General features: G+C 42.9%; 1 protein-coding gene across 1 annotated transcript in view; it reads left to right on the top strand.

Moving 5' to 3' along the window:
• Positions 1-3,050: 3,050 nt before the first annotated feature.
• Positions 3,051-14,164, top strand: part of LOC142376399 (protein sidekick-1-like) — a gene marked incomplete at both ends in the record, with an annotated part of 20,243 nt that continues 9,129 nt past the window's right edge. Inside the window, 3 exons of the mRNA XM_075459936.1 lie at positions 3,051-3,232; positions 9,350-9,465; positions 13,940-14,135. Coding sequence (XP_075316051.1) covers positions 3,051-3,232; positions 9,350-9,465; positions 13,940-14,135 — 494 coding nt within the window. The remainder of the gene's footprint in view (positions 3,233-9,349; positions 9,466-13,939; positions 14,136-14,164) is intronic.

Raw genomic sequence — 14,164 nt, 5'->3', positions numbered from 1 at the left:
CTAAAGTTTCAGCAGGTTTGTTGGGGAGCATTAGTTCACAGACGTTTTCAGGTTTTAGCTGGTCTGTGTGGTGTGGTGGTTAACACTCAGTGGGGTCACATGGCACAGAAAGGATCAGATTATTGGCTAAATTACAATCAGACTGAGTTATTAAAGGGTAATTCTCCTTGGATATATGGCGGTGAATGAATGGGATCAGAGGCACAAAGCGTGTCATACCCCGGTATGATAGGTGGCGCTGTACCCATTCCAACTGTTGCTAATAGAGCCACTTCCTGTTGACCTCTTCACCACCAACAACAACAACAAACTCAGGCATTGGAGAAAGATGGAGAACGCAGAGCCAGATGAAGCTACGTCCCTCTACATTTGGTCTGTGATGAGCTGCTTGTTGCACAAACTTCATTCTCCATCGCGTTGTTTCTTTCTTTCTGACGCCGACAACAACAGGAATATCGTCTCCTTTGACTTCCGGGTCACGACCCCGGGAAAACATCTGGAGCATGCGCAGAACGCAAAGTCTGATTCACCACGTGCTTCAGCGTCTACAAGCAGGTTTAGAGTGACTTTCAACCCAGTTATCTCGGGGTCTGAATCCGATCCGATCCAGTTCTTAGTCAGATTAAGGTGTCTACATGCACTTAATAACTCAATCTGATTGTAATTTAGACAATAATCCGATCCTTTCAGTGCCATGTGACCCCACTGAGTGTTTCTTATCCGTTTTCCTATGAATCCCACATTCAGTAAAATGTGGGCTTTGTTTCCTGAAATGCAGTAGAAACATACATCTGTAATTTGTTTATTTGTTAATTCATCCTTCATTTAACAGGCACAAAAAGTCCAAAAATGAAAAGAAAAAGATTTCCATTGTCTTCACTGACCAATTTCATTGGATGTAGAGAAAACAAACAAATCTAGAAATAAATGCATTTGTACTCTAAAAAGAAAAAAATACTAGTTTACCAATGTGTTACCTCACCTTTGCATTTAATTACCTTTTTTAGTTTTTTTTTTTGGGGGGGGGGGCGCTTAAGATACTGATTGTTGGAGTAAAATGAGTCCATTCCTGCTCAGCAGTCTGTGGTTATGATTTGATTCTGCTCTCCTTCATTATGTCCATCCATACATTTTTAACAGGAGACAGAAGCACGGGTCAAGGTTTGTCTCCATGAGAGATTTGACTTCCGGGTCACGACCCCGGGAAAACATCTGGAGCATGCGCAGAACGCAAAGTCTGATTCACCACGTGCTTCAGCGTCTACAAGCAGGTTTAGAGTGACTTTCAACCCAGTTATCTCGGGGTCTGAATCCGATCCGATCCAATTCTTAGTCAGATTAAGGTGTCTACATGCACTTAATAACTCAGTCTGATTGTAATTTAGCCAATAATCCGATCCTTTCAGTGCCATGTGACCCCACTGAGTGTCCCCTCACATCAAGAGGGTTTCTGAAACGACTCGTGGAGTCTTTCTCTGTGTGCTTCCATGTTAAGTTAGTTGTTAGCTGTAACTTGACTGTGAGTATGACCCTGCGAGTTGGCTTCGTTTGTCTCTGCGTTAGCCCTGTGATGGACTGGCAGCCCCACTTCTCACCCAATAACAGCTGGAATAGGCTCCAGCTCCACTGTTACTGTGAACAGGTTGAAACCGGTTTAGAAAATGGATTCATGGAGGTGATCTGCTTGCCTGGCGACGCCATCCTACGTACTTCCGCCCAAAGATTTTGGCTCCGCACATAGTCTGGCCAAATCCCCCTACCTCGGTTCGCTCAGTGTTTTGCCAATCAGCAAACAGTTGCGAGTGGTGACGCAGAACTCACGCGCGGAGTCCATTGTAGTCCATATAATTGTAGTTCAACCGCAGCGGAGATAAACATGGCGACGGAAGAACGCTAGAAGCTATCCATGAAGTTGTCCCAACTCTGGAGAGCATTACACAATTAAAACGAGAGCAAGAGGAATGCCTCGTCAATATTGTTAGTGTCAAGGATGTCGTAGCTCTCCTTCCAACTGGCTTTGGGAAAAGTTTGATTTATCAAATGGTACCAGTATAATGAAAGCTGATGTGGGAAGCGTGATTCGCGAGCTAGAGCCTCGCGAGAGTAAGCATGAACCTCGGCGCATAACCTACGTCATTTCTAAACATTATGATTGGTTAAGGGAACTCCGTTACTCCAATGAATTTAAGTTGCTGGGTAAGGTCCCGCCCTCCATGGAAATGGATTCCTCTTGGGTTTTCCCAGACTGTTTGACAGAGTCAGCAGTCGGCTTTCGCCCAGGCTAGTGATCTGCTGGGTTGAGGTCCAAACTTTGATACGGCCTGAGTTTTCCTGAAGCCATCCCTGTGTTTTCTCAGTGGCATGCTTCCATTATTCGTGGTTTCTCTGCTGTTTATCAGTCTCTGAGCTCCTGTCGCTCAAACACACCCCCACAGAGTGATGCTGCCAGCATCATGTTGAATTAGTAGGTGGAGCATGAAGTCTTTGTTTTTTCTGGTCAGAGGGAGTTCCTGTACCCCCCATAGTCTGAAAGTGACACTTTGTGTGCCTTTTTGTAAGGGATTTCCTCTTTTTTTGCGTGGCTTTATTGGAGAACTGCACTGATAATCGTCCTTCCATAATGTTCTGCCATTTCCACTATAATTTTTAATGAGACCTCTGTGAAATGCCACTCGAAATGCTGCAGAATCTTTCTGGTAATTATCCCCAGATCTGTGCTTTAAGACTGGACTGGAGTCGAGTCATAGAAGCATAGCTGGGAACAGGAGTAGGAGTATGTAGCATAACAAAGGCTCTGAATACTTCTGTAAATGGGATATTTCAGGTGCATTTTTTATAATTGTATGAGAAAACCTGTTTTATTTGTCATCTTTTCTAAGTTGGAACTGAAATATTACAAAATGCTGAACACTTTAAAGGGCGTGAACGCATTCTGTGTGCACTGCATTTCCTTTGTGTGTTTTTGACTCGTACCAATTTACATATTTACTTTTCTCATTTGTCTTTGCTGCAACACATGTTCAAGTGTATCTGTGTGTGTGTGTGTGCAGGTACCGTCTGGCAGGGTTGCCAGGGGACTACCAGGAGAAGAACATCAGCAGCCCAGAGATTAACTACTGTCTGCTGAAAGATCTCATCATCTGGACTCAGTACCAGATCCAGGTGGCTGCCTACACCGGAGCAGGTCTGGGTGTGTACAGCAGTGCTGTCACTGAGTACACGCTCCAGGGAGGTCAGTAAACACGAGACATTTTTAATAATCACTCCATAAAAGCATTAAAGGGACAGTTCGCCTCTTCTGACATGAAGCTGTGTGACATCCCATATCAGCAACATCATTTCTGAACATCTTCTTACCCCCTGCTGCGTCCTGTGAGCAGAGTTCCAGCCTCGTTTTGGTGTTACATTACATCACATTACGGTCATTCTGCAGACGCTTTTATCCAAAGCGACTTACAATCAGTGTGTTCCACATCGGTAGGCAAAAGAACTTCAGGTAACAAGAAATCATAAGTATATTTCCTTCCAAAACCAAACAGCTAAGAGCAGAACTAGTGCTAGAGTAAGTGCGGTAAGTTAGGTACCGAGACACATGGGAAGACAATTTAGGAAATAAATAAGTGCGTAAGGAGCTGGGAGGAAACAGGTGATGTCCTCAGAGGGCGGATCTGGGTAGTGTTTCCTGAAGAGACGGGTTTGCAGTCTGCGGCCAAAAATGGGCAGTTGATGAAGGTAGTCCGGCTAGTTGGCTGGGGTTTAAAAAAAAAGCGTTTTGCTTCTCAAAACAATATGCGTTCAACAGAGTAATACATTTGCATCACAAAATGCAGCAGGGGGTAAGAAGATGTTCAGAAATGATGTTGCTGATATGGGATGTCATACAGCTTCATGTCAGAAGAGGCGAACTGTCCCTTTAAGCTTAGCCTTGACTAAAAGATGAATTCAATAAAGATCTCAACTGAAAAAAGGTTTTCTGTAAATATTCACACATAAATATTTTTATTAGAAGCCCCCAATCCACTCCTATTTGACTGTGAATATTTTAACACTAAACCAAAAAGATTTATCATTTCAGTAATCCCAAATGGCGTATATATATATATATATATATATATATATATATATATATATATATATATATATATATATATATATATATATATATATATATATATATATATATATATATATACACATAAGGTTCTCACTATATTATTGGGTTATACACGGAGAAAATGGGCTGGAAAAGTCTTTCCCTGGTGGTAAAATGAAATTCATGAATAAGCTGTTAATCGTTGAGATGACTAAATTTTCTGATGCTCTCCTCTGAGTCATATTTAGATGTGGTGGGTAAGCCTTTAATAAGTGAATGAGTGAGGACAGCAAAGCGAGGTAGTGCAGAATACCGACAGCTTTCAGTTTCTCCCACTTATTGTCACAGAAAACCTTGCAAGCCTTGCAAGCTCAGATATTTGCTTTATGTGACACTGAACCTCATAATGCAGCTGTGAGGACGCACTTATCTATTACATTCTGTGCATTATTATTATTATTGTTCTACACAGAAACAGTTCTTTACCAGCAATAATCTTGTAATGGTATCAAAGACCAGCTGGCTGAATGGTTGTTAATGTTTTGGTTGGTGAGCAGACGCCTGGGATCACAGCAGCTTCGCTGAGGTCTCGCTGTAGCCTCGCAGGCTTCGGCATCACTCGGCTTTGAGAGGAGCCCATTGATGCAGTTCACACTTATGTTAAAGTCGCCCCTGAGGCATCTCCTCGCAGCCAAAGCAGTTTCAGTCAATTTAGGAGAGACCCTAAGGGCAACCCAGGATGTGCTGGAGGGACTCCAGAGCGTCTCCCATCCTTCCAACGAGCAGCTCGGGATGCTGCAGGATGGAGAGAAACGAACGGTTTCAGAGTTTCTGCTGCTCTATAAATACGTGATATGACAGATAACACTGTGTTTACTGTTATAAACATGGCCGCACCTTCAGTTGTCCCCAACGTAAATCAATGAAGCGGCTGTGAGGTAGCAAAGTGTGTAAGTGAAGCCTGTAAGGGGAGATGAGGAGAAGTGTTTGTAAGGCTAAATCTTCTTTAAACACGCGCTTGTCTCCCGCTGACTTTTATCTAAACAGTATATTATCATTATTAAAGATGAGCCGAGCTCGACACGCTCTCAGGCTCCCGCACACACACATGCGCGCACGTAAAACTCACAGCCATCATTACAAGAGTTCGGGACAGCTTTATAGACTCGGGAGATGGAGTTGGACTCATTAATTATTCTAATGTGGTTTAATGGGAGTGGCTGCAATGGATTGGACATTTTCTCCCTCTGAGAGGATGTGGCTGAACTCCGTGTTAAACTCTGATAACGTTACTTTTCTCCTGCTCGCTCACAGGCCTCCTTTGAGCATGTTAAGATTCCCCCGAAGGGCATAGTTTGGTGTCTTATCTGAAGCTGTGAGCTGCGAGAGGTTAGAAGCTGCTCCCTGGGAGTACAGTCAGCGTGGCAGGAAGGGAGAGAACATCTTTAACATCAATTAATCTCCCGTTTCCCTCCCTGCCGTCTCACTCCTCGGCGTCGCTTCTTGCACCATCTTGTTCCAGTCATTTTTCAGTAGTTTTGGTTCTGCTCTCCTTCTACCCTGAACACTCTGCATCTATGTGTGTGTGTGTGTGTGTGTGTGTGTGTGTGTGTGTGTGTGTGTGTGTGTGTGTGTGTGTGCCGGCCACTTTAGCTCAAATGCAAGATGTAAAGGGCATTCCCATCATGCAACAGTGCATTATTACACTGTGGCTTTGGAGCATCAGCATAAACCCTTTACTGTGTAATCACAATGACATGTGCCCACACACACACACACACACACACACGTGCACACTCATTTTACAGTTCCTCTCACTCCGGCTTTAATGTTCATTCATCACGCTTCCTCTTTCCCGAACTGATTAGCGGGTCGGGGAGATTTCACACAGCAGCCAAAGATCTACATGAGGTGAAACGCTCCTCCGCTGACACAGATGAGGGGGATAAATGTGGAGAATACGGGTGATTTAAAATCAGATTGTGTGGGAACCAAACATGTCCAATACTTGTTTACAGTTTGCAATATTTTCCTACTTATTTTTTATTTCTTATTGAGCAAATAATCTACACATCGTTGGAGAAACTGATGTGATGTACACAGTATGTTCTGCAGCTTCTTGTCTGATCTCCGTCTTATTAGTCTGACTTTTTGGGGGCTGATGAATGTGTCTAAGCGTCATTCATGGGGAAACTTTTTTAAAACTTAAAGGGCGTGGCCATGGCGACGCCTCAAAGTTTGATGACTCGCCATCACTCGCCACAAAAAATTCAGTCGCTTATAACATCCACATACATTATCGAATCTGTCCCAAACTTCATACGGTGAATGCTGGACCCAGCCTGAACGCGTACATATTATCATAGCGACATCCACCTATAGCGCCACCTGCTGGGGGTTGGACACATCTCTTTTTTTCCACGCCTCGCATTTGATCGAACTCCTCCTACAGATTTAATGCTACAAACTTCAAACATGGCCAGGTTACTCGTAAGACATGGGGGGATAAAATCATGGAGAAACTTTTTCAAACCTCAAACGGCGTGGCCGTGGCGACGCCTCAAATTTATGCCTCGCCATGAAAAATTAAGTTGCTTATAACTTCCACATACATTATCCAATCTGTCCCAAACTCCATACGGTGAATGCTGGACCCAGCCTGAACGCGCACATTTAAAATAGTGATATCCACCTACAGCGCCACCTGTTGGTGGTCGTAAACGTCTTTTTTTTCCACAACTCGTATTTTATTGAACTCCTCCTACATATTTCATGGTAACAGCTCCAAACTTGGCGAGGTTACTCTTAAGACATGGGGGCAAAGAATCATGGAGAAACTTTTCCAAACTCTGAACAGTGTGGGCGTGGCCAGGCAGTGAAAATCATGTGATGGCGTTTGTGATTTGAAAGCCTTTTCATCATCGCAACTTGATGAAACTTGGCACACACGTCCACCCTGTCGACCTCGTACGTATGTAAAGGGTATCGTGTGTGGGCGGATCAAAATGGCTCAGTAACGCCCCCTACAAATTTTCAAAAACCCTTCTGCATTGGGGTTATAATGTGCTCGTACGTACGCAGAGGGTATCGTGCGTGTGGGCAGAGCTGCAGCTCCAGCATCCAGTACATGCCCCAACGTACGCACATCCCAACGTACGCACACCTCGGTCCCGCTCACAGCTGCTTGCAGCTTTCTAGTTTTGTTATTGAGCTTTTTATTGTCAAATCTTTGAGCTTTTATATTTCTGCAGTATACAAGACATACGCGCCATCAGTGCTGGAGCATTGTATTTATTAAATAAATTGCCAAGTTAAATCACAAAAAGGGGTTTGGCCTGTCCTGCAGTGGCTCTCGTGGAAGATTTCTCAAGCTTTAGGAAAAACTAGAAAGCTGCAAGCAGCTAAATGTGGGACCGAGATGTGCGCACATTGGGCATGCGCTGGACGTCGTAGTCGCGCAGCTCTGCCCACACGCACGATACCCTCTGCGTACGTACGAGCACATAATAACCCCAATGCGGAGGGGTTTTTGAAAATTTCTAGGGGGCGCCACTGAGCCATTTAGCACCGCCCACACACGAGACCCTTTACATACGTACGAGGTCGTCAGGGTGGACGTATGTGCCAAGTTTCATGACTTTGCGATGATGATAAGGCTTTCAAACCACAAACCCCATCACATGATTTTCACCGCCTGGCCACGCCCACACCGTTCAGAGTTTGGAAAAGTTTCTCCATGACTTTCCCCCCATGATTTAAGAGTAACCTGGCCAAGTTTGGAGCTGTTACCATGAAATCTGTAGGAGGAGTTTGATCAAATGTGAGGTATGGAAAAAAAAAAAGACGTTTCCAGCAGGTAGCGCTGTAGGTGGATGTCACTATGATAATATGTGCGCGTTCAGGCTGGGTCCAGCATTCACCGTGTGAAGTTTGGGACAGATTGGATAATGTATGTGGGAGTTATAAGCGACTTCATTTTTTGTGGCGAGTGATGGCGAGTCATCGAAATTTGAGGCGTCGCCACGCCCTTTAAGTTTTGAAAAAGTTTCTCCATGATTTTATCCCCCCATGTCTTAAGAGTAACCTGGCCAAGTTTGAAGTCTGTAGCATTAAATCTGTAGGACGAGTTCAATCTTATGCAAGGCGTGAAATCGGCAAAAATGGCACGAAAACGCACTTTCCATCCAAAATGGCCGCCTTCCTGTGGACGTGGGACCATAGCGGCATGAGACTTTTTTGTCCGTCTGGGCATGATGAATGAGTGTACCGAATTTCATCGTCCCACGCGAAACTAACCCCAATGCAGGCACCATTTTTAAGCATCGTAGGGGGCGCTACAGAGTCAATGAGCGACTCCCAAAAATATAAAGTTTAGATTCTTTCATGTCGTCGACTGGCAGGTGGCGCTCGCAAATTTTCAAGAGTTTTCGAGCACCTTTTGCAAAGAATGGGACGGAAGACTGACGGAATAATAAGAATCCTTACAGATACAGTAGGGTCCTTGCAGTTTCACTGCTCGGTCCCTAAAAATCCCTGTTTTTATTTTGGTGACGTCATCAGGGCGATCTGGGCGTGAATTTTTTACACCTTCGGCCGAGAGCCTAACGGAAATATTACAGAGGCTGTGTGGGGTCTTAAAGAAGCCCCCCATTTAACACCAGGAAGGAGTGAATAGTGTTTCTAATGAAGAATGCAAATCCAGCACTAAATCATGGGATTGCCCTGCTGTAAATTAAAATGTTATTACAAATCTAATGTCACGAGATTCATTCTATTTTCGATCCATAAATCATGCTGTAGTGTGCGGTTACACCGTTACGGGGGGCTTCTTAGTTACTGCAGGAAGAGTCAACCGGCCCGAGGACCAATCCAGTGATGGATCACCATCCTCGTGTTATTAAGTAATTTTAATGGTGCTAATATTCAAAATATACAAATGCAGAACACAGTAAATTAGATGTGATTGTTTTGAGGAATTGGGTAATTTCGCAGTAAAGCACAGAAAGGGTAGGCTTGGCATTTAGCTTATGCAAGCCTCGCAGATATTTTTAATTAAAGCATCGTCTGAAACCCCACATTAAATATTTAACAATTGTGAGATATTTACTACCATTGCATGTTGGAAAACGTCCGTGCACGAAACAGAAAAGTGAATATTTCTGCAGCTTTTATTTTTCAGCACATCATAACTCACATTTCCTTCTTTCTCTTTATGAACACACCGCGGTTAAATATAAGTTATTTGTGCATCCGCAGTTCCCACAGCTCCTCCGCAGGAAGTGGAAGTTGTAGCCATTAACTCGACTACCATCCGCTTCACATGGAACCCCCCACCTCAGCAGTTCATCAACGGCATCAACCAGGGATACAAGGTACGTGTCTGAATGCTGCAACTGAACTCATTTACAGCCCATCACACCCCATTTCCCATCTGGAAATATGTCAAAATATTTTGCTTAAAAGTAGAAGAAAAAAAAATGTTTTTCTTTATCTCGGCTTCATGTTATTTTGTCAAATATACAGAGGTGGGTAGAGCAGACAAAAATTATACTCAAGTAAAAGTACTGTTACTTTAGAATAATATGACTCAAGTAAAAGTAAAAAGTAGTCATCCAAATAATTACTTGAGTAAGAGTAAAAAAGTGCTCGGTGAAAAAACTACTCGAGTACTGAGTAACTGTTGAGTAACGTCTGATTTATTTGTTAACACAAGCATTCAATCAGACAGACAAAAATACTAAATAATCATCTTTAGGCAAATTAGAGTTCATCTAATTGATAAAATAAATTAAAATGAATTAATTAATTACAAAATAGCTTAAATTAAAATAATCCAGGTAAATTCAAGAACTTCACTAAAAAATAAAAGTGACTTAGGAAATGTTTAAAACATATGTAACCCATATGGAACCTAAAAAACAAACATTCACCTATCCATGGGGGGAAAACGAGTTTAGGAAACTTAGCGCTACATGTTTCCTCAAGTTAGATGTTGAGTTTCTGCTGAAATGTGCGTTTGTTTTGGTTGACACAGAAGACACATAATGTAGCTGCTGTTTCTCACTCTTTGTAAGGTAAACATGCTTTCAGTATGAGGCCTCGTCTGCGTCTTCATTTCCCACCGTTGGTTCTGACATTTTTCATCTGTTTCTTTGTTTGTTTGCTACGACTGCTAATGCTAAAGCTAACCCGTCCCGCCGCTGAGATCGAGTATGGTCACGTGACCAGACTGCACGGCTGCGTCTGATTGGTGGAACACAGTCAGGTGGTAGAGCCTTTGGCGGAAGTCTCTCTCTCTGTCAGAATAAAACATTAAAATGAGGCGTACGCGGGGGGATAAAAATAATGAGGCGTAGAATACCAAAGAGGTAAGAAGAAAAGTAACCAGCTCATTGTAGCCTAATGTAGCGGAGTAAGAGGACAGTTTCTGCTGCACACATCTACTCAAGGAAAAGTAAAAAGTATAGGGATTTAAAACTACTCCGAGAAGTGTAATGTTTACAAAAACTTACTCAAGTAAATGTAACTGGTTACTACCCACCTCTGCAAATAGTCCCTTCTTACGCTAAAGACTCAGAGTAAAGTTGGTGCTGAATTAATGCATTAGTGTGTTGATAATACTGAGGTCTCAGTTCCTGTGTAACTTTGACTGTACGCCAAGAAATAGACTGAATAATAGCAATGATGATAAGCATAATTTAATGCATTGCCTTCCTCTTGTTTACTCGCACCCTTTGCCACTTCAAGTCAGGAGTCTGTTCCAGGAAGAAATACTGAGTGGTCAAAAATAGAGATAATAATGAGGAGGCAGGAGAAGCCTGAGCATGATGAGAATAAGGGATTGAACAGAGCGAGTGATCTTCACGTACTGCTTCTGGAGTGGGATTTATTATTTGCTTCCTCGTGGCAACCAACCCCCAAGGAACAGATTAACATGACATTAAAAACACATCATGTTGCTGCTGTGCGTCCCTGGGTCTGTAAGTGGGAATATCGTTGTCTTTGTTGGTTCATAAATACTATATAGCATTCCGTCTTTTTGATGCCTCTCTGTTGGATGTTGCCTGTGTAATTCAGGGTCTGCACCAAGCTTCTCAGCGCGGCTGCATATTTGGGCGTCTTATCTTTGGTGGTGTGTTGTGCTGGTGAGAGGACAATAGATAATAATGTTAATTAAAAGGGGATATGAAGCAAAGCAAAGCCTCATTTCATCCCCCACAAATCACCGACTGTATTAACAGTACTGTTAATAACGCTGCTCAAAACTCATTCCCAGAGAAGGAACCAGACTCTCCTCTGACAAGGTCCACGCCTTCCACTTGTATGCCCTTCAAAGTGTCTTTATTCTGTTAGCAGAGCTAATTACATTTAGTACCCACTTACCTGTCTATCTATAAATCTGTCTATCCATCACAGTCTGTAACGAGCACAGCGCTGCTCCGGACATGTTCTTCAGCGCACTTTGGGTTTCCATTGCAGCCGAGCAGAAGATGCACAGAAACAGCCGCTCACTTTTTCTCTGGACATCACTGAAGCTTCTGCTGTCAGTCACCTTTGAGTGATTTGCTCCTGTTTAGGCCATAGATCTGTTTCTGATGGTATGATAAGCCTTTGCAAAAATATCTCGGTTGTACAGAACCTTTGAAGCAGTTTGCGCACTACGTTACAGCCATTTTCAGCTTTTTTTTTTGCTGTTTCTGACCAAACCAAAAACTGTTTGGGCTAAAAAGGCTCAAAGAAAAATCATTGTCGTTATTGCTCTGGTCTTCAAAAGACACAGAGATTATCAAGCTGCCTAAAGGGCTCCAAGTTGGATCCAGTTTATACTTTTGGCTCTTGTTCTGTACTGAGATCCAAGGTTTTTTTTTTTTTAGAAGAAGAAGAAGAATTTTTTAAAAAAGCAGAAAGGTTAGGCTCTCACTTGAAGTGGTTTTTCCATTAGGGAGAATGGAATAACAAATTATGTCTGACCTGACAAAGATTAAAATGGCGTGACTCATCACCTGTTTCCGGTCTGTGCTGGCAAACACTGAACTGACAGGACAGACTGGCATGATTCCCAGCTATGATATAATATCCTGGATCTTCCCAGAGATCAAAGTAATTCCAGAAGAAGGGCTCCCTCTCCATTTTCCTCTGGTAAACGGGAGTCATAGTTGTGTTTTCTTTCTCGAGGTTTGTTCCCGGTTTGGAAAACTACAGGCGACACGACGCAGATTAAAGGGACAGTTCGCCTCTTTTGACATGAAGCTGTATGACATCCCATATCAGCAACATCATTTCTGAACATCTTCTTACCCCCTGCTGCGTCCTGTGAGCAGAGTTCCAGCCTCGTTTTGGTGTTGATGAAGGTAGTTCGGCTAGTTGGCTGGGGTTTAAAAAATAAAGCGTCTTGCTTCTCAAAACAATATGCGTTCAACAGAGTAATACATTTGCATCACAAAATGGTTCTCCAGGAAAAAGTCAAACCTCACAATCTCTTGGCCCTATTTTCTCTCCCTTCGTATCACTGCCTGCTGTGTAGACCGAGCAGCAAACAGCGTAACAGGCGCGGCTGTCGGCAGGCGGCAGCAGGAAGTGATACGAAGGGAGAGAAAATAGGGCCAAGAGATTGTGAGGTCTGAATTTTTCCTGGAGAACCATTTTGTGATGCAAATGTATTACTCTGTTGAACGCATATTGTTTTGAGAAGCAAAACGCTTTATTTTTTAAACCCCAGCCAACTAGCCGGACTACCTTCATCAACACCAAAACGAGGCTGGAACTCTGCTCACAGGACGCAGCAGGGGGTAAGAAGATGTTCAGAAATGATGTTGCTGATATGGGATGTCATACAGCTTCATGTCAAAAGAGGCGAACTGTCCCTTTAAGTTTATTAGTCTCAAAGCAGTTAATGGAAACATGTCTGTTTTGTAGCTTTTCAAAGCTAACAGGGCCGGTGAATCGGCAATGTTTTAAAGAATAATCAAAAGTTTGTTACATTCATACATAAACACTAAATACTGTAACCTGGAATACCTTGAAACTTTAAGACAGTAGTTAGAGCAGGGTAGAGCTTTTGGAGGCAGTAAAGATAGAGGCTTTACTTTTCAGCTCTGTACACAAATATGTGTGAGTGTCCCAGGAACAGAAGCTGTCATGGTATCCAGCTCAGGTGTGAAACTTTTTCAAGAGCCAGATGAAGCAAGATAATGCAAAGTTCAATTCTCATGAAAACTTTGACATTTTTTGTTTATTGGGATCTTTAAATATGTTGGGTACCACATCGTAGTGTTACCTTTGGGTCATTTCTCATGATGAAAATGTAAGTGAATGGCCTTCATGGTTGTTTTTGCAGCTAAAGTAATAGCAGGAACCAAAGTGCTCTGTTTCTGATTCTAAATAAAGTCTCACAGACAAATAAACCTTTCATTCGGCATTGATTTTCGTACAGATAATCAAAGATAGTGATTGTTCACAGATGAGACTGACAGTGGTTTTGTCGTACAGTTGATTAGTACATTTTCATGATGCTAATATGATTTTCAGGGAATGGAACATGAAAATTGCTTTGCCATTTTCACAGATTTGTTTTGCTGTTTTCCTGCTAATTTGAAAATATTCACCAAAGCTCATACTGTGGTGCAAATATGTTTAGTTCAATAATTGCAGTCTGAATTGTAAGAATGGATCCATTAGCCTGATGCTGCAGAAATCAACATAATGGAAGAAATAAATAGCAATAAATGATTCTGTTGGTGAATAAATAAAGTAACTCTGCAGGGTTTTTTTGTTGTTGTTGTAAATATTCAGGAGATATGATTCGTTGTCACCTGTCACCCCTTTTTTTTTTCCAATTTAACACAGCTGCTGGTCTGGCCAGAGCAGTCTCCAGAGGACGTAACCATAGTAACCATCACCCCGGACTACCCCAGTTCCCGACACACAGGATTGGTCAGCGGGCTCAGGAAGTTCACCTGGTACTATGGCTCCACCCTCTGCTTCACCACACCTGGAGATGGTCCCCGCAGCCCCCCCACCCTGCTGCAGACGCACGAGGACAGTGAGTCCACGCTCACACGTGCACGCTCA

The sequence above is a fragment of the Odontesthes bonariensis genome, unplaced genomic scaffold (assembly GCF_027942865.1).
Source record: "Odontesthes bonariensis isolate fOdoBon6 unplaced genomic scaffold, fOdoBon6.hap1 scaffold_281, whole genome shotgun sequence".
NCBI lineage: Eukaryota > Metazoa > Chordata > Actinopteri > Atheriniformes > Atherinopsidae > Odontesthes > Odontesthes bonariensis.
This window is presented reverse-complemented; position numbering and strand designations above follow the sequence as displayed.